At 43.5% G+C, this 26,768-nt stretch overlaps 1 protein-coding gene across 3 annotated transcripts in view; it reads left to right on the top strand.

Moving 5' to 3' along the window:
- The window catches only part of slc12a5a (solute carrier family 12 member 5a), a gene marked incomplete at its 5' end in the record, with an annotated part of 197,374 nt that overhangs the window by 69,986 nt on the left and 100,620 nt on the right, over positions 1–26,768 (top strand). The window contains one exon of one of the 3 annotated variants that reach the window (XM_080422665.1): positions 23,406–23,460. The exons of the other annotated variants lie outside the window; for them this stretch is intronic. Within the exon in view, the coding sequence (XP_080278791.1) occupies positions 23,406–23,460 (55 nt within the window). Of the gene's footprint in view, positions 1–23,405; positions 23,461–26,768 lie in introns of those variants that run through there. 3 annotated transcript variants of the gene reach the window in all.

Raw genomic sequence — 26,768 nt, 5'->3', positions numbered from 1 at the left:
CAAGCTCAGAGCTTTTAAGGTTAAAGCACTACTGTATATTCTGATAGCAATCATTGCTATAGAGTGTTTGTTCAGTAACAGGAGTATCCCCATACCAGCTCTTTAGTAAACAGGAAAAAAATATATGTTTTTTTTAAAGTTATGGTTGCTTATATAGGGCTATGCACATGTGTCATGTGACACTGGCCAATCACAGTCCTGAATAGATTGTGATTGGCCAATCACAGCGCAGGATAATTGTACAAATTTTTAGGGGCGGTTTCACTGCCCAAGATATTTGTACATTTTTCCAAATCTCACTTATAGGGGCGGTTTCACCGCCCAAAATTTCAGCCAATCAGGAGAGTACCCAATTATCAGCTTACTTTTTTTAGCGTTCCAGTTCCAATTTGCTAATTTCTTTGTCTCTATCCTGATTGGATAAAATTGGTATACCGACCTGAAAATGCATTTTATTTTTTATAATGAGCTGGAGAGACATGGAGACCCCTGTTACTTTTTATAGGTGTGTCAGTGTGGTAGAAGTTGACTCGACCATTCTGAACAGACAAACAGTTACTCTTGAGGTTGGAACACTGCAGCACTAAAGCTCAACAAGACTCCAGCATTGATGACATCGATACTGTGATGCCATTTCACTTTTAGATGCTGCTTTCATTGTTATTGCACAGCCATTGCAGTCAAATTACATACATTTGTCTAAAATGGCTGCCAGCTTTCTGCTAAAGCTAATCTCTCTGATCATGTCTCCTTGAAGCGCTGACTGAACATTGATCAGTATTACACTGGATGAATTGGTCTCTTTCCATCTCGCTGAGTGTGTCCTCTGTGACATAAACAGATGTTCCGCACTTGAAAGCAGCTTACACGAGCTGCCTACAGCAAACCTTTGGTGCATTGTTCCAAGGAGATTGCCTAGTGCCCGGGTGTTCTTTGCAGTCTTTTACAGGAAGGTCACAAAAGGTTACATGTCTGTATCTCAATGAAAACCTACCGTTTTGGGTAACAGTTTGCAGCTGATAATGTAAATGACCACTTTATATAAGGTCCCGCTCCTAATATATACGAGATTACATAGCCATCTAGTCTGTGATAGTTCTCGATGCCCCCTCAAAATGGGTTTTAATTTATTTTACAGCTTGTCGCATTGTTGCTTTTTAACAGTGTTCTCTCTAAACTAAATAAAAATGGCTTCAAATTAACTGTTTTAATAATTAATGGTTATTATCAAAGGCAAACTCAATGTAGAAAGAGATTTCCGTACCACAGACGCTCCGCTTCCGAAACGCTCCCAGTGGGGTTTGAAGCCGTACAGAGGATGGAATAAAACTGGTCCGGTGGAATCCAACTCATTGATTTGTATCCTATAATAACCTGTATCAAATGCTATAACATATAGTTTTAAAAAATATATTAATAAATAATAGTAGTTCATATCCATATCCAGGTCCATATCTTCCAGGTGCCCCTTGAAGATATGGAGAGAACATGTCCCTGACCTCCACATGGCAGCCATTTTGCTCTAACCTCATACTTGAGGTTGAGAGGAGTTGATTGGCTGCCCTGTGCCCACCCTGATCAAAACGTAAGCGATCTACAAGCTCACAACGCGTCGCAATGGATCGCATTGCAAGCTTGTAGATCGCCTATTTTTGGTACGTGTCACTGGCGCTCAACTAAGTATAAATCAGGCTAATAGTCCAACATAGAGCCAAGTATGGAAATGAGCCCTCATTAGTTGCTCTGCACATTGCACATCTTTCTCTCTCTCCCTCTCCTTTCTCCATATCTCCATCTCCCTCCTTTCTTCAGAGGAAAAACTGGGTCAACTCATACAATGCTGTCTCCTCAGTGTCTAAATGTGAATACATAGAAATCAAGATGAATTAACGCAGTTTGTTGTTGTTGGACGGATGGGTAGAGGATGGGAGGAGAGAAGACATGTACACACATACTGTACATGGACTATCACACACACACACACACACACACACACACACACACACACACACACACACAGACACACACAGACACACACACACCACCGCTGACACTCAATCCCAGAGCACTTCAAGCATATCTCTCCACTCTCGGTGTGTCTTATCCTCTGTTGTGTGGCTTTTTTCATTCTTCTTCTCCCAAGATGCACCTGACCGCTGCCTTTTCTCTGCGCTACGTCTTTATCTCTAACATTTCAGGGCTCTCAGCGTGGATTGCCTGCCTCCATAGCTCAATAGTTCTGTCAGATTCACCTTTTTAACGTGTGGAGATGTCAGAGCCGACCACACCACCACCACCCCTTCCCCACTTCTTCTCTCACATGCCCGCCTCACTATCACCACACACACATGCACACAAACACACATAGGTCAATCCACATCCCAGCAGGCGTGTGTGTGTGTGTGTGTGTGTGTGTGTGTGTGTGTGTGTGTGTGTGTGTGTGTGTGTGTGTGTGTGTGTGTGTGTGTGTGTGTGTGTGTGTGTGTGTGTGTGTGTGTGTGTGTGTGTGTGTGTGTGTGTGTATAGATTGGCTATTTTCAAAGAGCCTAAAAATAGGGTTTAAGTGGTTAAATAGCATGCGCTGAAGTGGCAGATCCTCACAGCCAAAAATAGCACCACCAGATCAAAACGTGATTGGATGTGTGAACAATGACGGCATTACATGCAAGAGAAGTTGCGCTGACATAAATAATGCCTTTTGATTTTGGATGTCTGAGCTATTTTTAGGGCTATAATGCACATGTTGAAATGGCTCCGGTAAACAGAACGATATGAGGTGGATATGCGGATTGGACTGGAGCGTTATTTCAGTGCCTCGGTTAGCGTGACACTTTGAGAATGCGGTTGCTTGAACAACACCGAGCCACATTTTCTGATTGAGTTCAGCTGGGCAAGATTTCCCCTGTGTTCCAGTGCTCTGCACTGTAAATCTGATCAGCCTTATCCTGAAAGAGAAGTCTAATATCCTCCTACAGCAAGCCTCGGGACACACACACTCACGCACACGCACACGAAAGAAACGCTCGCTGATAAACACTGAGCCTCTTCCAAAATGAGTTAGCAATGAGTGCAGCTATTGCTCTATTTGTATGCAATCCCATTTGGATGGAGGAGAGGAAATGATATGGTTGCCTTGTTTGATTCTAGCCGTAGTCGCCTGAAGAGGAAAACTTTACAGTAGACTGTGGTCTATAATGGATGTTTTTTTTTTATTTAAAAAAATCCGCAATTACTTTTATCCACCTTTCCCAACAATTTAGGCATTCTGTCAATACTCAAGTCCCCTTGGACTGTAGACCCTTGACCCATTACCCTTGTGACACCTGAGCATCCTTTAATGGTTGTCATTATCAACAGCCATCCGTCACCTAACCTGGCTCCACCAAATTAAATAACGCTCATTCATTCATATTGAATCAACTACCATGCTTTTGATAGTCATACTTAGTGCAGCAGAGTACGATAGTAGTTGGCCTGAACTCCAAAAGCCTAACCCATTAAGACCGGAGGCCGATTCTAAAAATGCCTTCTAAATCCTAACAGTTTTCCGAAAGACTTATGTTGCTGTATTCTATAGCAAAATGTAAAATGACACAGATGCTTACCCGGATTGAAGGGGCTAATTTCTCCCCAGACCAAGGGGGGATTTTCTCTTGATGTAGCGATAGATGTTTGGCTTTAACTCCTTGCCCCATGCGGGAACTACGGGTTTGAATCTCGGGTGTTACATTAGTGCCGTGACCCGGATCGGGTTTCCAGGAGGGGGAGATCAAAGCTTCTCTGGTCTGTCATCATGGAAAATGTTAAACAAGACGCGTGCTGTATGAAACCATCACATTTCCACCGCGGGCCCCAGTCAGCTCCAGTTGATGTGATGCTGTTGTATAACACAACAGTACAACATAGCGTTAATCTCAGACGAGAGTCTTCTACACTGGCGTGCCGGCGTGTGTGGCATGTTGTTAAGTGGTGCAACCTGCCAGCCTTGGCAGAACCTCTGTGGCACCTCGAGGGGCTTGTCAAGTAATTAATCTGAGAGAAAAGCCTGGTCAGTCCCAAGGAAACGGATAAGCCCTCCCGTATCTGACAATGCTTTGATTGCGAGACAGGCATCTGAAGATGTGAGGGAGATTCTCTTTGCCTCCTCCACAGCAGGAGCAGAAGAGATCAAAGTGGAGCGGTGATGTCGGCCAATGCAGCGGACCCGGGCCTTTTTTTTGCTCTTAACATGTTTTATCTGACGGGCCTGGCGGCCAATCTCACAGCGTTGTCTCCCTAATCGCCTAATCCCTCCACAGCAGCCGCTGGCTGCCACAAAAATACAGTGAACACAAACACAGAGGTCATCAACATTCTGCTGCCGCCGTGTGTCATGTGATTGTGTGCGTGCGCATACATGTGTGTACGCTACATGCACCTGAGCTCGTGTTTTTGTATGACTGCATGTGTATGTGTACAGTAAGCATTATCGTTGCTGTCGGTCAGAGACCTTGTATCTCCATATTTCAACTTTTAATGTTTCAAGTATTTTTTGTAAATGAAGGGCCTACTTCATCATAGTGTCACACAAAAGTAGTGAAAATAGCAGATCTACAAGCTAACAAGTCAGGGTCATGACATCTGGAGGTGCACAGGTTCTGATGAAAAGTTCTGGGACTGAGAGCATAGAACACACATCAAAACACACACACACACACACACACACACACACACACACACACACACACACACACACACACACACACACACACACACACACACACACACACACACACACACACACACACACACACACACACACACACACACACTCTCTCTCTCTCTTTCTCTCTCTCTCTTTCTCTCTTTCTCTCTTTCTCTCTTTCTCTCTCTCTCTCTCTCTCTCTCTCTCTCTCTCTCTTTCTCTGATCTATAATGGTTCAAACAGTACAGCCATGTTGTAATCAGATCCCTGCCCTCTAAATTGTGCTGTGTCCGAGGCCTTTAATTGGCTATTTGATCTATTCTGTATAGAGCCACACGCCCTTGTCTACTCCTAGAGGTGTGCTTAGATGGACCATAATGGGTTGGACTGAGTCCAGGACAGCATAAGACATGAGAGGACTCAACCATGCTACTGTGATATTTTACAGTAGCTTGGAAGAAGTTATCCTCTAATTCTCTTTATCTCTCCCTTAATCAGTCCATACATCTCCATACCTTCCTGCTGCCTAAAGGACCCTACCTGTTGTACTGCATGTTTGGTCACAGTATAGAGTATAGATTATATTACTCCGTATACACCCATGACTGCGTTGCCACGCACAGCTCCAACTTAGTGGTCAAGATCATTGATGACACGACAGTGATAGGCCTGATCACTGACATCGATCAGACAGCCTACAGAAGAGAGTTGGAGAACCTGACACAATGGTGCCAGGAGAACAATCTGACCGTTGTTGACAAGACCATAGAGCTGATCGTGGACTACAGGAAGCTGGACAGAGATCTTACCACCATCTAGTAGATGGCGTCACAGTGGTGAGGGTCAGCGGCTTAAAATTCCTCAGCGTCCAATCACTGAGGAACTCACCGACCAAGTTGTGAGGAAGGCACAGCATTGCCTCTATTATCTCAGGCGACTGAAGAAGTTTGGTACTACGTAGGCTACCTGGCTGAGCATCCTGACTGGCTGCATCGCTGCCTGATATGGGAACTATACAGACCTCAACCACAAAGCAATGCAAGGGGTTGTGCGGACAGCCGCCGCATCAGTGGATGTGAGCTTCTCTCTATCCAGGACATACACAATGGTCATTGTAGCAGCAACACTCGCATGCTTATCAAAGATCTTAGCTATCCAAACCACGGACTGTTTCAGATGCTACCAAGGCTACCTAAGTTGGGAACGATGCAAATAGGGAATGCATGCCCCACCCTCTTATGCAATACCCGTCATACTCGTTGTCAGAGTACCCGTTGTAACCATCTGTCCCTTTCATGTCCACATATGGAGATTTCTATATCTGTCTATCCTTGTCCCTTTTATGGCCATATATCCAGATCCCTAATGTTATCAGTATGGGCATGCCCGGATATGGGCATATCGATGGAAAGTCCTTGTTCAGTGGTAAACGTCTGTGGAGAATGTCTGAAGAGTGCAAACTGATTGTGGAAAGTAGACTGATTAAGTAATCAAATGGCAGGTCTGGGGAATTCAACAGCTGTGAGGAATTTCCAAACCAAGCTTAGGCTGGGGTTGCCATGGCAATGAATTGGCTCATTTGGGCCATGGCCAGAGCCTTTTCTGGCGGTCCTGGACAGCCGCCTATCCGAGCGACTCGACGCCGGGCACTGCACTCCCTTGGGTCGTCTGTGACGTGTGTGGCGAATTTTACATACGTACATACATACATACTGTACGTACATACAGAGATTCTGTGCATTTATTGTAAGATAATAATTATTGTCTCCGCCAGGCCGAAAGGCATGGCGAGGAGAGAGTATGTTTTGCCCCCTGTCCGTCCGTCCGTGTGTCCGTCCGTCCCTGTGTCCGTCATTCTGTCTGTGGACAGCTAATCTCCGGCACTGTTGGCTTGCTCGCAGTGAAACTGTGCACACACACTCCCTGGATTCCACAGCAGAACCTCTGCCTCAACATTTTCACATGGGCCTTTTTTAGCGCCACCAGGAGGCCGATTTGTGCAAAACATATTTTTTGACAGTACTCCTACAGATTTTGTCCAAAAATCCCGCAAATCGATACACAGTATCTCTATAGTCATTAAACGAAACGGGTCTTTCAGATGTTTCATATTCCATCCTGATTGGCTAAAAATGGCTTCCAAAGTTTGTAGGAGTGCTCCGTTTTGAACAAAAGGCCTCAAATCATAAACACAGCATGCAATTTCCTTGAAATTTTGCACGCATATTTCCACTATGCCGAGGAAGAAATGCCACTTTTTTTTAAATCAGCCTCATGGTGGTGCTATAACAGGCCGATTCGTGTTTTTACCTATAACTGCATTTCATTTAGACACTTCAGCTCAGAAATAACCAGACAGTTAATGAACCATTTACCATTTATTAACCATTACCCATATATGCAATGATATTGCATTAAGTTTGGCGGTGTGACTCTGCTCATGTGATATTACAGATTCCTGTGCAAACATGACACAGATCTTCAATCACGAATCCCCCAGAGCAGAGCATTCAATTAAATGTAATCAAAGTGTCAAATCACAACAAGTTGTCACAAGACACTTTACATGTAGAGAAGAGACCCGACAATCCCACCCTGAGCAAGCAATTTGCGACAGTGGCAACGAAAAACTCCCTCTTAACTGGGAGAAACGTCAGGCAGACCCTAGGCTCTAGGGTGGGGCGGCCTTCTGCCTCGACCGTGTCGGGGGAAAGAAGAGAGAGGGAGAGACAGAGGAGAGACAGAAAGCATAAAGGCATAAAATACAGTTTAACATAACATTGAACCTTCAATGCATAATTAAACAACCACAATCATAGTACAATCCATAGAACACAGTACAATACACAGAATCATCGAACCACAGTACAAACACAGAATCAACCTATAACAATAATAACTAGATGCCACTGGGAGGATGCCGGGGAGGTGGAGGGAATTTGAAAACAAGCAGCTGTACACACCGCTTAAACAGCGAAGCACATAGACTGAACAGAGAACAGAGGCTGCTTAAATGAACCGCCCGAGTTGCACTGTGGGTATGAGGGCGTGAGTAATTAACTTGAAGCGAATGAGAATGACAAGAGGCTGAATGTACTGACTTAAAGGAGTACAACTGTATACTGATAGCGAATGGGGGGGGTCCGGGGAGTGTGAATGAAGTACAAGAATATTCTGCCTGTCCGTGTCTACATGAACTATCGTTACACTGAATCGATCTGTGTAAAACTTTGTAAGCGCACTCCCTAGAGGTCAAGGAAAAACCTTTGCCCTGCATTTTTCACATGTGCCTTTTATAGCGCCACCAGGAGGCCGACTTATATAAAACACATTTTTTTATATTACTCCTTCCGATTTTATTCAAATTTCACGCAAATCGGTACACATGATCTCTATAGTCATGTGATCAAGACGGATGTGTTTGATTTTTCATATTCCATCCTGATTGACTAAGATTGACATCTAAAGTTTGTAGTAGTGGCTTGTTTTGAACAAAATGACACAAAATCATGAACGCAGCGTCCGATTGCGGTCAAACTGCACGCACATTCACACTATGTTGAGGAGCAAATGTCACCCTTTTCACATTGGCCTATTATAGCGCCACCAGGAGGCCACAATAACTTACCGGACCTGGCGGAGACCTGTGCTCCGAGGAGCACTTTTTCTAGTTATTATTATTATTATTATGTTGGAGGACCAAAACAAAAATAATTGTACTCTTGCTGTCCCGAGGTACATACAGTACCTTTACACGAGATGTAACAATAAAGAAACCTTGAGCCTTACTCTTGCTGTCCCGAGGTACATATCGTCGGTGTCCAGGACGAACCAGCTAACTCCATTTTCATCTTTTTTCATAAATCAACGCTATAGAGCACCGAAGTCTGACCTCACTGCCACTAGAGGGTGCTGTTCCACGGGTTCGTGGCTTTCTTTTTTGTGTTGAAATCCCCATTTGGGGGGGGCACGGTGGCGCAGTCGGTAGCGCTGTCGCCTCACAGCTAGAAGGTCCTGGGTTCGATTCCCGCCGGGGACGCTGTGGGCGCTGGGGGCGTGTCTTCTCCTCCGCGTCATCAGCGCCCATACCCTAGGTGGGGTTGGCGAAAGGGCCTACTCTGTGTGGAGTTTGCATGTTCTCCCCGTGTCTCCTAGGGTAGTTAATACCCTCACAAAAACATGTAGTAATCCTGGTCGCTATACCGCCTCCCCCATGACAGCCGGGGCGCCTGATGGAGGGGAAGGGAACTGGTTGGAATAACGTGTTCCTTCCACGCGCTACGTCCAACCAGGGAAACTCCCCCCTGTCAGGTGACAAGAAGGTCAGTTGGCTCTCATGCCTGAAGGAAGCATGAGCTCGGCCCTGGCCTCCCTACTGTGGGGGACTGGTGTAGTGCTGGTGTAGCGCCCAGGATCACTTAGGAAATTGGCACCGGGTGAAAAAAATGGGTTACAAAAATCGCGGGATAAAAAATTTAAAAAGAGAGCCAGACAAGAGAGCCAGACAAGATTTCATTATCGAAAGAGTGGGCAAAACCATACCTATATTAAATTGTTTATAGGGTCAATATAGGTAAATAAATATATGATAACCTTTCCACAGGAGCAGCTTTTTCATATCACACATTTTCATATTTTCCCCATACGTACATGACAGGTGAAAAAATTACAATTTAAAAAATTGTTATCATAATGAAACTTCCCCAGTTGATTACTTACATGAAGACAATGATTTATCGTATTACAAGTTTTCTGAAATTTTATATTAAATATGCAAATGAGGCATTAGGACAATATGCCCAAATTTGCATAACTTTCCAGAATTAACATTGGAACATTGGACAAAACCAGAGTGAACATTCTTATTTCATTTTGTTAAGATGTTGGAGTCAAAGGTTTTTAACGAGGGAATATTCAATATCTGGCTCAATTTTGGGGCTCTGGCTCATGGACTAATGCCTAATTTGCATATTTAAATATATAATTTCAGAAAACATGTAATACGATAAATCATTGTCTTCATGTAAGTAATCAACTGGGGAAGTTTCATTATGGTAACAATTTAAAAAATGTTGTAATTTTTTCACCTGTCATGTACGTATGGGGAAAATAAGAAAATGATGAATATGAAAAAGCTGCTCCTGTGGAAAGGTTATCATATATTTATTTACTTATATTGACCCTATAAACAATTTAATATAGGTATGGTTTTGCCCACTCTTTCGATAATCATTGCTCAATTTTGGGGCTCTGGCTCATGGACTAATATAAGAACTGTGTTCCAAACATAAACACACCACCCTGGCGTTTTTATCAGGGGGGTGGCTCTGCATCGTTTATGATATTCATTCATATTTGATACAGCCTGTTTCTGGCGAAAATTGAATTAATTCTGCCTTAAAAGTCTTAAGAACTACTACTTCCGGGTCTGAAATCACTGTCCCCACAGCAGCCGCGTTCATGGGAAATGTAGTCTTTGGGTTGTTTGACTCGTTTCTAGTGTTTTTATTGTGTTACTCTTTGGGTAAATGTGTACATTTACACCTTCAGTCGATGCTTCATATCCATATGAGTAAATACGCCAGGGTGGTGTCATAGGCGGCGGGTAATGAAGGCTAGGGTAGGCTAAGCCTTCCCAAATGTTATGCTGGGAAATTCTGGAAATTGTGCAAATTATATATAATATATGTGCGCAGCATTATTTAGTAATTTTTTTAATAATAAATCAGTAAAATCAGGCAAAAATATGAATTAAAAAACCTAACCCTAACCCTATAACCGAAATAAAGTAACCAAAAACCCCAAATAAACGAACAGAATCCGCCCAGAAACCGCTTTTTTTTAAAGCGTGCTTGCGCGGATTTCGCTGCACGGCCGACCCGCAGCCTTCCCAATTGTCAAGCTCACCCGCCGCCTATGGGTGGTGTGTTTATTTTTGGAACACAGTTCTTACAGTATATGAAGCGATCTAAGATTCCCCAATGAGGATATCAATACAAAAAGTAAAGCCATGAACCTGCGGAAAGCGCCCTCTACAGGCAGTGACGTCAGGACTTCGGTGCTCTATTGAACACCCTTTACGTCTGTGTAAAAAATCTAAACATTTGAACCAATGAAAAGTATTAAAAAGCGCCTCTGACAAAAACTCCCAACTCCATTGGATCCTCAAACTGTCCGTCAAAAACAAACATCTCCCCCCCTCTCCTCTCCAGTGCTGCCTTTTAACAGCATGAGCAGAGCGCGCTGCGCAGTAAGCGAGGAGGAGGATCACGTAAACAAGCTCCCCGTAGTCTGTTAAAACTATGCAGTGTACCTGTTTATCAAACTTAGCACTGACGCTAATGCTATGAAAACAAGTCATTATATTTCTAAAATCTATGAAGTGTTTAATGAGGAGAGCAATTTGACAAGAAGAAAGGCGTTCATAGCATTTCTGTCGCGCTAGTTCTACTACCTCTTCGCAGAAGTTATTGTAATATTTAAAGTCCTGTTTATTATTGTAGGCCTATATAATAAGTGTCATGAAGCATCAGGGCATTAATTCACACGTTGTTGTGATGCATTGTGAGCTTGGAGATCCATTGTTAGCTTTTGGGAATTTGTACCCTTTTGAAACCTCTCCCTCAGCAGCGAGTGGAGCTATTGTTGTTCGGACTCCTAACTCCATTTCAGCTTGATTTCTGCTCGTCTGAAACTACTAACTCCACTTGCGCTGGATTTGGGTAAAGTGTTGATAATATAATGACACATGCAAGTATCTGACAATATATAAAGTCACTATACCAACTTTGATGAGGCAGTAATGCTTTGTTTTAAAAATATAAGGTTTTCTTCATTTCCTGAAAAACGTATATTTTGTTTTTTCGTTTCCTGAACAATTAGTGTTTTGTAGTTAGCAGGTTCGCGCTGGACAGCAGAGATATAGTACCTTTACACGAGATGTAACTAACAATAAAGAAACCTTGAGCCTTGAACCTTGAACATTACGGCCTAACTTCAATTATTTTTAATCTGTGTTATTGCATTTTTTAATTCACTCTGAGGCCATCAGAGTGCATTAGTGCTTTCTTGTAATTGAAATCCAGAGTGCATTCCCATTGGAAAATAAGACTCTGGGAGGTTGTAGAGCATAGATAAATGTTCGAAATGGTTTGTCTGTGCATGGCTGAAGACAAGTAAGTTACAGCAAAATGCAGTGTTAGTGGTTTATTTTGTGAACGAACATACCAAAAGTGTCACCATGTCATCTTGTTAACTTAAAGGGATACTTCACCTTCACATAAAATAAACATTTAAAAAATATATTAAAAATAAATGAAAAAAGTAATGGAAAAATCACGGCCCCCTCACGCATTAGAGTGTCCTACTAATGTGTGAGGGGGCCTTTATTTTGCCATAACTTCTTTCATTTTTTTTTATATTTATTTTTAATGTTTATTTTATGTGAAAGTGAAGTATCCCTTTAATATCAAGCGTATTTAGGTCATAGTGATACAAAACCATCACATTTCACATATTGCACACTATCTTAAAAAATATTATCAGTAATTACTTCTCATTGCTGTCTAGTTAAATTCTCATAAATTGTTGATATGATATTTTCGATTGCGCTGATCAGAGCAATGGTGACCGAGTTATGGCCATTTGAAATGTTATACACTGCTGAAACACTGCTGTAGTGCCCCATATGTGTGAAATGTAGTTTTCTTTGGTGTGACAATTGTCATGGCAGACCCCTGAACAGCATTTGTGCCAAGTTTAGTGAGGATTGGATCGATGGTGTGCGCCTGAGGCCCTTGGGGGACTCTGATGTGGCCCCTGGTGTGACCATTGTCATGTCAGACCCCTGAACAGTGTTTTTGTCAAGTTTGCTGCAGATTGAAGCAACAGTGTGCCTGTGGCCCCAGGGCCCCTGATGGTGGCCCCTGGGGGGTATGACTATTGTTATGGCAGACCCCTGAACAGTGTTTGTGCCAAGTGTGGTGCAGATTGGAGCAACGGTGCGCCTGTGGCACCCAGGGGCCCACTTGGCACCTGGTATGGCTATTCTGATGGCAGACCCCTGACCAGTGTTTGTGCCAAGTTTGGTGCGGATCGGAGCAACCGTGCGCCTCGCAGGTCTGCATGTTACGTTTGTGATCCACCCTCTAGGCAAATTTAATATAGGATGGCAATACCATTAACTGTTCTGCTCGGGCTAACCAGTTCTCATTCGTAAACTACAAAATGATTAATGCGCTCTTACGAGAGTGCTCTGATTTCTTACTGACTTACCTACTTACTACTAGCTGCTGCTATTGTTCTCATTTCCTAATAGCGAGTTGATCCAAGAGCGTATTTGCCAAAAATCTATATGGTATATTTATCCCTCCATTCCTTGGGCCCTATTATGCAAGTCTTAACTCTTTGATTGCCATGGACATGCTGACGCGTCCGTTGGCACTTGGTCCACAGTGCCATGGACGCGTTATACGTGTTGGGGCTTTTCAGTGGTTTTCCACCAGATGGCGATGTTGGCTAGCTTCTGAATGATGCTTTCACTGCCAGATGACGTCAGACCCAGAATTGACACAGAAGTAAAAAAAAATACGTCCTGTTTATTTCCTATGGGGAAATCCCTTATCTCTCCGTTCCTCTTGCTTTACGGTCAAAACAAGGCATTTTCAACAGGCCACAGCTCTGCAATGGATTATCGCGCACGGCTACTTTTTTCCCCCGTGACTCCCGAGATCTGCGTGCGTGTAATGCTGGCGTAGCGGTCCGGGCACCTAGGCTACAATGTAGCCTGACAACGTGTCGCGGGTTCGAGTCCCGATCCCGGCGGCCGTTGCTGCGTGTCACTCCCCATCATCAGGCATTTTTCCAAATCAAATAGCAAGGAAGTGAATGGTATCTCAGTGCAACAAGTGGACACACATCGTTATGTTTCTCAAATGTGCTCAGTGCTGCTACTGCTGCCCAAGATGGTGGCGTTATGACTTAGTTACCGCATAAGACGTGGAAATAAGACGGGCATAATAGGGCCTTATTCCCTTCCCACTATCTCTCTGCCACCCATCTCCCTCCTCCTCCTCATCATATTTCACTGTCATCTACCCCCCCCCCCTCCCCACCCACCCCGTACACTAATTTGAAGTTGTTGTAGGAGGTCAGCGGGTCCTTGTTCTCCACAATTACAGCTGTAATTGAATTTCTTTGGACCACGTCTTGTCATCATTAAAAATATTTTAGGAGTATCTGTGAGCTGCTCTGTTCATTAGTGAAGCCTTGAGGGGTGGTGGTGGCCCGGGTCAATACGACCTGGACGAGGCTTTGTTTACTAACACGTCACTCAACCTAAATGTCTTCCACCACGCCTCCTGCCCCTGTCTGGAGGTCTGCTTAAAGTTGTGTGACATTTAAATGTGACAGTTTGTACATTTAACCTTTTGGCCTCCGAAAGCATCTTGAAAAATGTCCTTTTAATGGAGGGAGGGTCCATTGGGAGAAACACGTCACGGATGCGCATGTGGGGCTCTACGCGTACTTCTGTGTTTGTGTCCTCATACACACACAATACAGTATACATACACATCAGCCAGCACATAATCACACAGTCAACAAATCGTTGCTGTCGGGTGGAACACGTATAGGGGAGAACGGGGTAAGATGAACCTCTGGGTAAGTTGAACCACCCCCTGTATCTTTAGAACTATACACATGAGTTGTCATGTGACCTTAAAATCAGGACACACCCATCATTTCCACCTGGCTGTGAAGTTGAGAGACACATGGGCAAAGTGATAAGCATATTTCTACACAAAAAAGTGTTTTTTGCTGGTCAAAGTTAATTTTTTACTTTTCTGGTATAATGATTTTTATTTTAAAGCAAATGTACCCAGGTTGAAACTTATATATCATGCATGTTGGTGATATTCCAATGTATAAAACCATGTGAATCATTTAGCTAAAGATTAGCCTGAAGCATTAAGCTAGCCAGGTTAGGTCAAAATGGTGGCCATGGGGCAAGATGAACCAAATGCCTTGGGGTAAATTGAACCAATTATCCTAATATTAATCACCATTCATATTTTTCATTATGACTATTCTTCTCAAATTATGCTGAATGACCGTTCATTTGGATGAATACACTCATTTAAGAGAAGTTTTCAATATTGTATTAACAATTGCAAATATTAAAAGGTTCTGAATAACACACATTATTTAATTGGTTTTATATTCTTTAAATACCATTAAGAAAATAAATAAGACTATTTGCAAAAGGGAAATGTGTTATTAAATTATTGTTGATACGTGAATACATTATTTGTTCAAGTTTAAACTTGAAAATGCAAAATATCATATGGGTAAATTTACCCCTTGACTAGGATCAACTTACCCCTTACCTGGGGCAAGTTGAACCACATGATTTTTTTGAGAACCCATATTTTTACAACCATTTGTCATAGATGCACACTCATTATTTCAATTGATAGAAGACATCTTGAAGTTTTAGTAGATGTTTAGATTGTACTTCCATCTCATTTTTCCTTGCCTAGAGGTCAACATAAGTAAAAAGTGGTTCATCTTACCCCGTTCTCCCCTATGTCCAAAATTGTTACTTTTCAGAATTCAGATTCAAAAATAGCAAAACAAATTATGTGACACTGACTGTGACACATCTACCCGACAGCAATGAAATATAAGGCCTGAGTTATACTTAGCTGCACACCGGTGTCGCACACAAGCCTACAAGCTGCGATGCGTTGTGATCTTGTAGATCTGCTATTTTTTGTGTGCACGATCACCGGCACACAACTACAGTAAGTATAAATAAATCAGGCTTAACTTCAGCCAGAATGTCAGAGTCACGAGTCAGAGATATTATGCATTGAGGCATAATTGATTGTCTATAGACCCCTTTGCTTGCTCTCCCCCTGTCTCTCTCCCTCGCTCGCTGTCTCTCTCCCTCGCTCGCTGTCTCTCTCTCTCTCTCTCTCTGCTGCCAAACCCACAGCCCTCTAGCTGCCATGGCATCTTGTTACGTTCTGATTTCAACAACCCTTCCTATTGACTCTAGCGGCTCATTGCCCAAGGGCATATTACCCTACATTATGTTTCGCACCAACACACACACACACACACACTCACGCACACGCAAACACTCACACGCAATGGGTTTGCTCACTTTTGAGGTCATTGCATTGACTTGCATTTATTCTTACCTTATCCTAACCATAACCGATCTAATCCTTAACCTTAATCCTAACTGATCCATGAAACGGACACGCACACGGCCACACGCACACGCACACGCACACACACACAAGCAGAAATTGCTCCAATTGGTGACTCATCAGGATCTGTCAGATTAGACTCGTAGTCTTCAAGATGCAAGAGGGTTTATTTGTCACTCACTCATACAGGTACCAGCAGAAACATGTGGGTGTGGTATTCTCTGCATGCTAACATGCTAACAATTACAATATACCAAGATAATAATAGTGATAATACCGCATATAGTAAATAATTAAATGTGAGGTAAACAATTTAGATGCGAATAGTACATGTTAAGAGACGGAGATAGGGGTAAAATGTGTGCATGGGAGTGTGCATAATACTGTAATATTATCTACACTCCCATGCACACTTTTGTGGGGAAATAATTTAGAATGGATATGAATCAGCGGTATACATATATACCGTACATAGTAGAGTGCAAATTAGAACGTGTGCAAAATACAATAAAGGGTTTTTACAGATAGAGGCTTTTTTTTGTCCTTGTTCAGGCTAGGGCTCTGACAGCCTCAGGACAAAAAGCTCTTGCTGAGTCTAGAGCCTTGAGCTTTATGGCACTTCAGGCACTTGCCTGCCTGTCCCCAAAGGCACAGTCTGTTGCTGGGCTGATGTTTGTCCTTCATGATGCTTTTTTCTTTTTGCTCTTTGGTCTCTGTCACGACAAACCATTTAGCCCACACCATATAACCATTAACCACGTAAACCCTCTATTCTTATAGTAAAACGGACCTAAATTAGAACTGTTCTTGGACCAGTCTACACTAAATCTCTTCGCCAAAAATAGCCAATCCACAAGCTCACAACACGCCGCAATGTGCTGCGTTGTGAGCTTGAGAGCTTGAGCTTGTAGATCTGATATATTTATATTTAGTGGTTAAAACATTCATCTGGGTTGCCCTTAAAGGGATAATTCACTTTCACATAAAATAAACATTTAAAAAATATATTAAAAATAAATGAAAAAAGTAATGGAAAAATCACGGCCCCCTCACGCATTAGAGTGTCCTACTAATGTGTGAGGGGGCCTTTATTTTGCCATAACTTCTTTCATTTTTTTTTAATATTTATTTTTAATGTTTATTTTATGTGAAAGTGAAGTATCCCTTTAAGGCAGCCAAAAGCTTTTGTAAATTCTGGCCCATCTAGTGTTTACACCCTTTATCATCCTGTACTTGTTAAACTTGTCAACGCTTGTTTTCAACGTCCAGTAGTTATAATAATATTCCCTACAGTCAACCTACCGGTAGATACAGACCAGTTAGTGTTATGCAAGTTTGTCATTTTCACCCCAGGTTGAATAGACACGACCCCAGAAGATGGTTGATTTTGGTGACCCTATGGCCTTTCATCTAGTGCCACCATTAGGCTAGAGTTTGCACTTGCATACATTTTACCCCCCAAACAAGAAAAACTACTGGCTGGATTGCCAACTCCAAAACATCAACCTTTCAGACAAGATATACAGGCAGCTTCCAGGATAAACCCTACTGATTTTGGTGACTACCCTTTGGACAATTTCCAGTTACAGTAGGTATAATAGGGCCCTATTTTGTATGAGGCGGTTTGGCGTTAGGCATGCAGTGGATGGGTGAATTGACAATTTCCGGAGGCGAGGTGGCATGTTTATCCGCTATATTTCCACGTGGACCCTGAGCAAAAATTCTCCCAGTTCCACACAGTTGTCAATTTGCAGACATTGATAATAATGTATTTGCAGGTTATGAATTTGATTTACGAACTTAGCTTTACACTGAGAAACACTTCTCATATAGGACCTGTGTCTGATACTGTATATTAACACCATTTGTTATTTCCTCCCCAGATAATTTTTCTGTTTGAGGTGCTGTAGATCTGTCAATGACAGAAAGCAGAAATTACATAACCAAGAGTTTTCTTCCATGTGAACAGGCTGAACATTATGAGAACATTATCATTACTGTTTCACTGAGCGGGAAGCACTGCTCTTAAAGGTAATGAAAAGTGATCATTTGATTGGTCATGATTGAATCCACCTGCAACGTACTTTACCCACTGATAATAATTATATTCAGCCTAATCCAGCCCACATCGCCACTTTCCTGTGTTTACTCCGCCCCTTCTGCTGTATGGACAATACGTCTGTCGCCATGCCCCACCCACAACACTGTTGACTGAGCTTCACTCTACTTTCCCCAAAATAAGGTCCATAGTTTTTTGAACATTGAACATTTTCAATAAAATTGAACATAAGCTCTGATCAGTGGTGCTGAAACAAGTTTTTACGTGGGTGGGGGGGGGGGGGGGGACAGCAGAGGGGACAGCAGAGGTACAAATTATGTTGTCATCATGACAACAAAGTTAACAACAACAGTCAAATCAGAAACATATACAGCAAAGTTTTTATACAACCAATAGTCTCATTTTCTCTATTTCTCCGCATCTCTCTCTCTCTCTTTCTCTCTCTTTCTCTCTTCCTCTCTTCCTCTCGTCCTCTCTTCCTCTCTCTCTCTCTCACACCAACCCGATCTCACACGACTTAGTATACGTTGCACGGAGTGTCATTCCGTGCATAGACAACTGAAAAATCCGTGCATAGCCGCCTCGCATCTCCCCCATTACTGACTAAACCATTTCGGAGGCACGCAGTCTCAAGGGAACTGGAGCCACGTGAGGGACCACCGTCTGTGACATTATTTTCATTCATGACATAGGCTACAAAGTGTGTGATTTGAACATTTCAGTTTGCTCAAGTGATATAGGCTCTGGCTCACACATTGAAGCAGCGGCCCAATGGACTTTGAATTCTCTCTTTGTATTAGCGTGTGAACATTGTAGCGTACGTGCTGTTTGTTGGCTGAGGCTCGTCTGTGGCTGTCATTGTTCTATTGCTGTGTTATTATTTGCCATGGGGAATGTGTTGTGGGGATGTTATTTGTGGTTAATGTCATCGGTTTATGTTCATTTAAACATAAATGAGCAATAGGGGTAGTTGCAGAGAGCAATTTGATTTAATTCATCTGTTCATCTGTACAGTGTTGCAAAAGAGGTTCTTATCTCCAGAAGTTGTCGTACCTGATTGAACTCACAGCTCATTACCATTTTCCTCCTCTTTCATGTTTTAGCATGCTTTATTTTACCTAATGTCTTAGAGCGGAAGGGAATGATTCAAATGCCCCCGGCATTTCTGCTTTGAGGGGATGCCATGTAGGAAGGGGCCCGGGTGGAATCGAACCTGGGCAACCTGCGGGAAGGACTATAGTCTTAATTTACGCCCCATTGAAATATCTTTTTACCGTAATTGTTACAGTATAGGGGCATTAGCGGGGATACACGGATTCATGACTTTGAAATAATTTTGGCGAGAGGGTAAAAGCGAAGGGGCCCTAGACCCATTGCCTCGGATCCCAGGCTTGCATTATCAGAAATAAAACCTTGGGGAATTTTGAAGTAAAATGTGGATAGAATGGGGCCGTTCCCTAGAGCTCAATCAGGTCCTTGCTCATCCATATTAGGACTGACCGTATAAAACAAATAATACTACAAATAAATCCATAGCCAGATAAAAGTCAGATAAGCTTGGTAGCACCCAAGCTTCCCGTAGCACATCTGATTATTATAACTTGTGGATGTCTTTAAATTATGCTATATCGTGCAGAGCGATATACCTGAGGCAATGTTTTCAAATATTTTCAGAAAGTTTAGTTTTCATTAATAAGCTGTTTCGATCTCATTTGGTATTTACACTACTGTATGTCACCACTTAATCACAGTTTAGCCACGCCCGAATGAGTGAGCTGCTCACTCATTCTATCCACTGTTTCTAACGTGAGTTTCCCCAGACCACCATTCAGAGTGAGGCCATGCGAGACTAACTTAAACATGATTAAATGTAATGGCTGCAAAATAGGCCTGTTGTAGAATGTAATGGTTCACACAATCAGAGTTATTTTTAACTGTGCATTCCTGACAGAATAATCTCTTGAGTGGCTGGTATTGTGCATACGTTATTACATTTCTAACATTTGAATCTAATTAAATTGAACCTCAGGCAGCGACGTTGTCTGTGGAAGATTACAGGGTCAAAATGCATTGTGCATTATTGTAGCTCTTGCCTCTGCTCTTTGTAAATATGGAAATGGAAAGTAAAGCTTCCCAAAAAGAGAGACTGGTGATCCTTGCCTTTGCTATACATGGATATTCAATTTTATTTAGATTTATTGTTAAAACACGCTACTGTTGAGACTTGAGAACTTGACACCTGAACTTTGTGACTCGTGAATTGTCTTGACCTGAAGACATTGACTTGTGACTTTACGCAAATCTTGCCCCTCATGATTTAGTTTTGAAACTTGAGACTTAGTTATGACTTATTTAATACTGACTTGGTCACAACTCTGCTGCACAGACAAAAATTACCTTTTTCTCACCTCGTTCCAGCTATTCACATGCAATACATTCTGGGATACAGTAGGTTTAACAGCAGTTGGGGAGGGAACAAAACACCTTTTGTCACCGTAATGGAATTCAGTTGATTAGCATTTATGTTCCAGACAGAGCAGTTGTAAAAAAAAATCTCCGTATTAAATTATCTTAAGTGTCTGACTGTTGGCAAAATAATGTAACTGTAGTAATAGATGGCCAAGTTTTCATGAAAGTTGGTGGGAGTGTTACCTGGAGTAAGGTCAAAGTGACATCATCAGTCGTATCTCTGTTGAAAGGGCATATTGTGATAGTGTTGGGCAGAGGTATGCGCTCTACTGAGTGCATACCTCTGCCAACACTATCCCTATAGAGTCTAGTCTAGCATACCTACAAAGTATGCACTCTACTGAGTGCAGTATTTGTAGTGTTTCTCTGTTTTCATAATGGTATGATTCAAAATAATTGTTGGTGTTAATTGCACATGAACTGAGATTATTTCCTAAAACTCCTGAAGCCTGATTTTTCACATAATCCAATAAGCAGTAGTTTGGAACCTGTTTGGTTAAACCAAGCAGGTGACACATTTCTTTTTTGCTCTGATGCTCTACTTTAATACGAAATGACAAGAATAACAATGCAAACAATTTCAATGATCCCACAACTTACTGTGTTCAGTCACATTAGCCAGTAGAAAAAAAACTAAATGTATAATTCTTGCATACACACATTGACACATCTCGTGAAGCTAGTATTATAATTAGCTATTATTAGTGTAGGCCAGGTGGCTGGGAGAGATATTGGATTTCGAGTTTGTTGTTATGTTAACATTCCAGCATCAGACTGTCAACTTGGGGCTCACCGGCCATTATCTTTACCCTACAGTTTTCAACCGGCTCATCTACTCACCACAGGGTCACCCAAGAACCTTGGTCGACTAATACATAGTGGCTGATGGAAGGCTATTAGGAAATTAAACTCCCGTTTGCTACCATCTGTCCAAATGACAGTGGTGGCATCCAATCAACATAAAGTAAAATTGACTAACAATGATGGGGCATGTTATTAGGGGTGGGATCAATAATACATCTGGTGCATATGGGGGCTCATGTTTTCTTCATTAAACCATGATGGGCAACATGTGCCCGATGTGTGTTTGTGTCACCCCTGTAACCACCTGTAACTTATTACAAAGGGAATAACAGGTGAAATGTGATATGTGTATTTTGTTTGTTAGAAATAGGAGTTTATTAGAATTTTGAATGGGCGTCAGTGTGAACATAAATTATTCAGATTGGTTGCTTTCAGTACCTCTGGAGTGAGATCTCCATCACAAGGACAGACATCTACAAACATGAACACACACACACACACACACACACACATATGTACCCATGTAGAAACTCAGACGTACAGTACATGCATTCTTATACATACCTATACAGGTCTGTCTGTCTGTCTGTCTGTCTGTCTGTCTGTCTGTCTGTCTGTCTGTCTGTCTGTCTGTCTGTCTGTCTGTCTGTCTGTCTGTCTGTCTTTCTGTCTGTCTGTCTGTCTGTCTATCACAAATTGCCTTCTCACTGCACACATATTTCTTTTGCACACAGTACACAGTGTACCAGACATAAATGAAGCTGCATGGTTCAAAATGGAGCCTTCTAATTGACAGAGAGACACAGGGGCTTGGCTGCTGAGCCCACAGTGGTGCTGTGTGGAGCGCCAAACATTCTGCCCACTAGATATATTGGATGAGAAAAACAAAAACGGAAAAAGAATAAAGGGCCACCCTGTGCTCGGCTCACAATGTATGCATAGGTGTGTTTTTGTGTAAGTGTGGAGAGAGAGAAGAGAGAGAGAGATGATGGAGAGTGGTCCGCTATGTATCTGCGTTTGTTGGAATATTATTGGCAAAGCCCAGCGATGGGGTTTTGTGCCCATTTGCTGAGACAACGCTGTGTAGTTGTGCATGCGCCGCCATATTCCGTATGCATGCAAGACTTGCAAGTATTTGGCAACGACATATGCACAGATATCGTTGACAAGGGTTATTAGGGGGAAAAAAGTCCATCCCTTGAAGGAAAACGATGAACGCTATTTGCACCCAACATTAAAGCTGCGAAGGGCTTGATCACAAGGCCGACGGACGGACGGACGGACAGACAGACAGACGGGGGGTAGTCCCTGCGTTGTGCTCTTGCATGGTCAGGAACATCAGGGCAGAGAGGCTCTGACTGAGGGGAGACAACTGCCTGCTGCTTCCTCCTTCTTCAAACGACATCCATTGCTGTCTCCACAATCACCCACCAAATCTGTATCTGACAGCTGTGAGGAGAAACGAGAGAGAGAGAGAGAGAGATAGGCTGAGTATTAGTGAGAGAGGGAGAGGGCAGATATATAGATACAGTAGAATTAATACCATTTGAATACACAATCCCATTTGCCGGCGATGCTGTTGACAGAGCATCATCATCCGCACAGGACAGAGCCGGTGTTTGTGTGTGTGCGAGTGGGAGATTGAGATCAGTAGTGGGGGAGGCAAAAAGAGAGAGAGAGAGAGAGAGAGAGAGAGAGAGTAACTGTGCCACTCCGAGGCATTCCATCATCCACCAAACTCCTGCAGCTTCCCTCGTTTCCCTCCTCCTACTGGGGAGAGAGAGAGAGAGGGGGAGAGAGAGAGAGAGAGAGAGAGAGAGAGAGAGACCAGCAAAGAAACAGAGAGGGAGAGGGAGCAACAGAGAGAGAGAGAGAGAGAGAGAGACGCTTGCAAGCCAGAGGAGAGGAGACGTTGAGAAGAGGAGGATCTACAGTCGGAGGGAAAAAAAATCCTTATCTCTCTCTCTCTTTCGCCGCCTCTCTTCGTGCGTCCTCACTCAGTACGGGCAGTGGAGGAGCGGAGAGACTGGCTGGCATTTTCTACCTACGCTGGTGCCCCTGCTGTCTTTTTTTTTTCTTCCCGTGGCGGCAATCACACACCGGTGGAGCGCGGGGCTGAAGAGAGCCAGATCAGCCACATCCCTCCACTGAAGAGTGGCGAAGAGGGGCCAGGATGCTTAACAACCTGACCGACACGGAGGAGGGGGACGGAGGAGCACAGAGCCAGGGTGAGTGACGATGGAATATGTCACGTACAGTACAGTACAACGGCGAACAGCACACATGCATGACACACGTACACACAGGCGCACACACGTACCGCACGCGCACGTAATTTCTGTGTCCACCAAGGCGAGCAGACATAACACACAGTACGTGCACACGCGTACTGTACACGCAACCAATACAGCGGTGCGTGAGGTATGCGGAGTGCAAAACGTTTACAGAGAGAAAAAAAAATAGCGCAATACGCCGACGATACTGTAAATGCACAACATATCGTGTTTGTGGTTAATTACACGTGTTTGCGTGCACAGCCTCGGGGCAGTGAGCGGACGGTCATCACAGAGAGAGGGGGGGTAGAGCGTTTGCGCGCGCGTGTGTGCGTGAGCTTGCACGCACACGCTCGTGTCGCTGCATTGTACGTGTGCTTGCCTGCTCTGCTGCTGGCGGAGATGCTGCTGCTCTTTACTGCAAGGCTGCTGTGACAGGAATAGTAATGGGCTCGCTCCATATGAGGGAGGATTGGTGAGTGTAAAGGTATTACAGCACTTACAGAATGCACGCGTTCACATGCATATCTCGAGCACACGTAATCGCACGCACGCACGCACGCACGCACGCACGCACGCACGCACGCACGCACGCACGCACGCACGCACGCACGCACGCACGCGCACGCACGCACACACGCACATCCCCAAGTACGCACACACATGCGCACGTGCGCACTCAAACACACACACACACACACACACACACACACACACACACACACACACACACACACACACACACACACACACACACACATGCAGAAGCAAACACACATTTCTGGTGTAGTGGACCATTTGCTGTCCTCCTGGCAACATACAACACATATCGCATATGGTACACTCTTTCACGCACGCTCACACACACACACGCTCGCTCACACACACACACGCACACGCACACGCACACGCACACACACACACACGCACACGCACTCCACTCGACTCCACTCACAATCACAGATGCCAACCTGCCAGTGCTGCTAATCCCATCACCCCCAGCTGTCAAAACGAGCCCTGTCCAATCCCTAGCACTCAGCCCAGCCCCTCTGCTCTGGAGCCTGGAGAGATGCTGATCTACCTGTTGGTCCATGGAATGGCTCATTTTTTGCCTATCGTGGTTCTTGCCAGTGTTTGCCTAATGCTAGTGATTTGTACAAAGTAGGGCTGGGCAATTAATCGAATATATATCGAAACCGATATTTAGAACTAATAACTGCCTTAATTTGGCTGTATAATAATAATAATGTAAGGTTAATCAATTAATCCATTTTTTTAATAATAGCCCACTGTATATATTTTGTATTTATCAACAAATCAACATGACAAATATTTTTGTACTATATTTGTTGTACAACAGTGTACATTTAAATAATCATTCATTAATCGTCAAGGCAAAAGTCATATCGCCCAGCGCTAGTACAAAGCACATTTTGAGTATGGTTGCCCCAACCGTTGTAATAGTAGCATTTAGAATAAAACCTCTAGACCTGGCATTGCTAAGAGCCATGGTCCACTGTACAAGCTACACGAAACCACATTTAGAAGTCATGGACGGAGCCAAGCAAATAAGGGTACCAGCAAGACAATCCCCCAATCCCCCCCTATTTTCCCCTCTCTTTTGGCTTCACCTTGTATACTTGTCTCCCCTTCCCTCTCCCCCCCCCCCCTTCCCCATCATTTACCCCTTTGCACTTGCCTCCCCCTCATTTACCCCTTTGCACTTGCCTCCCTGTCTCTCCCCCTCCCTCCCTCATTTCAGTGTCACTGTTCTGTGTTGCGCACAAATCCCCCTTTTTGTCATGTGTCCCAGGGCTCTCAGGGATGCACTGAAGACACAGGCTGTAGATGAAAGATGCTTAGGCTTCTTACTCTTACCTGTGAGGGCTTAATGATAAAAATAGATTCGGCTCGGAACATGAATATTTAATTTAATGCAGGCATCTTTTTTCATTCTTTCTTTTCTTTTTTTTGGGAGGGGGGGGGGGGGTTGACCTGCTGAAGTAGAATAAATGGCTCTCCATCGAGGACAGGTCATCATCTGCGACGTGAACCCCCCCCCCCAATGATGCAAGCAATCGTGTTGAGCAAATCTGATGGAGGGATATTGTTTCTGTGCCTGTACTCTTGTACAGTGTGTGTGTGTGTGTGTGTGTGTGTGTGTGTGTGTGTGTGTGTGTGTGTGTGTGTGTGTGTGTGTGTGTGTGTGTGTGTGTGTGTGTGTGTGTGTGTGTGTGTGTGTGTGTGTGTGTGTGTGTGTGTGTGTGTACCGTACAGTAAGTGTCTATATATATACACCTCTGTGTGTGTGTGTGTGTGTGTGTGTGTGTGTGTGTGTGTGTGTGTGTGTGTGTGTGTGTGTGTGTGTGTGTGCGTGTGCCATTGCCTGTGTTCATACATACATACATACATGTACAGTGTGTGGGGGTTTACAGTGTGATTTAACATGCATGTCCATGAGGAGCACATGCCAGTGTGCGGCAGAGCATGTGTGGCTGTATATCTCGACGCCTGCACGGCTATATTTAGAACACAGACTCTTTCATTTGTCAGGCTGTTCCCCTTTCTGATCCAGGGTGATGAATTCATGTTAGCTAATTGCTGGCCGATGGGAGTTAAAAGTCGATAAATGGTTCAACAATTGGCCTATTTACCAAAATGCTGATGATTCATACAGTATACGACTAGAAATCGCCACACTTTTGGTATGCTTCCTATACTGTACTTTTACAATTCCACAGTATACCTCCTTCGTATACATATACACATATGTCTTACTGAAAACGGACCTCTGAATAATTCAGGTTAAAGGCGAGGCGATGCAGAGATGGACATAAATTTTTGCAGCTTTGTTTGCTTAACATTTTACATGAATTCTGTCTTCATATTGTTCATATTTGGAGAGCTCAACATATGACCCAGAATTAAAGTACCGGTAATACCTAATTTATACACTGTTGCACCACAGTGTCCCGCGCCAAAACATCGCAGATCTACAAGCTCACAGCGCACCACATCGCGGTTGTAAATCGACAATGTTTGGACATGGGACACCTTCGTACAACGAAGCATAGGTCGCACTTTAACATGTACATGTTAAGTGCACACATGGCTGCGCTGGGATCAGAGATGCAGAAATGTCATGCTCTGTGATGTACTGTACAGTATATGGCCCCCAACCCCCACATCCCTCTCTCTCTTCATCTCCCCCATGACCGACGCCCCCCCCCCCCCCCCCCCCCCTCTCCACCTCATCCCGATCA

This window comes from Gymnoscopelus braueri, assembly GCF_963280865.1.
Source record: "Gymnoscopelus braueri genome assembly, chromosome: 3".
NCBI lineage: Eukaryota > Metazoa > Chordata > Actinopteri > Myctophiformes > Myctophidae > Gymnoscopelus > Gymnoscopelus braueri.
The sequence above is the reverse complement of the archived record's forward strand: the minus strand, read 5'-3'. Positions and strand labels throughout refer to the sequence as shown.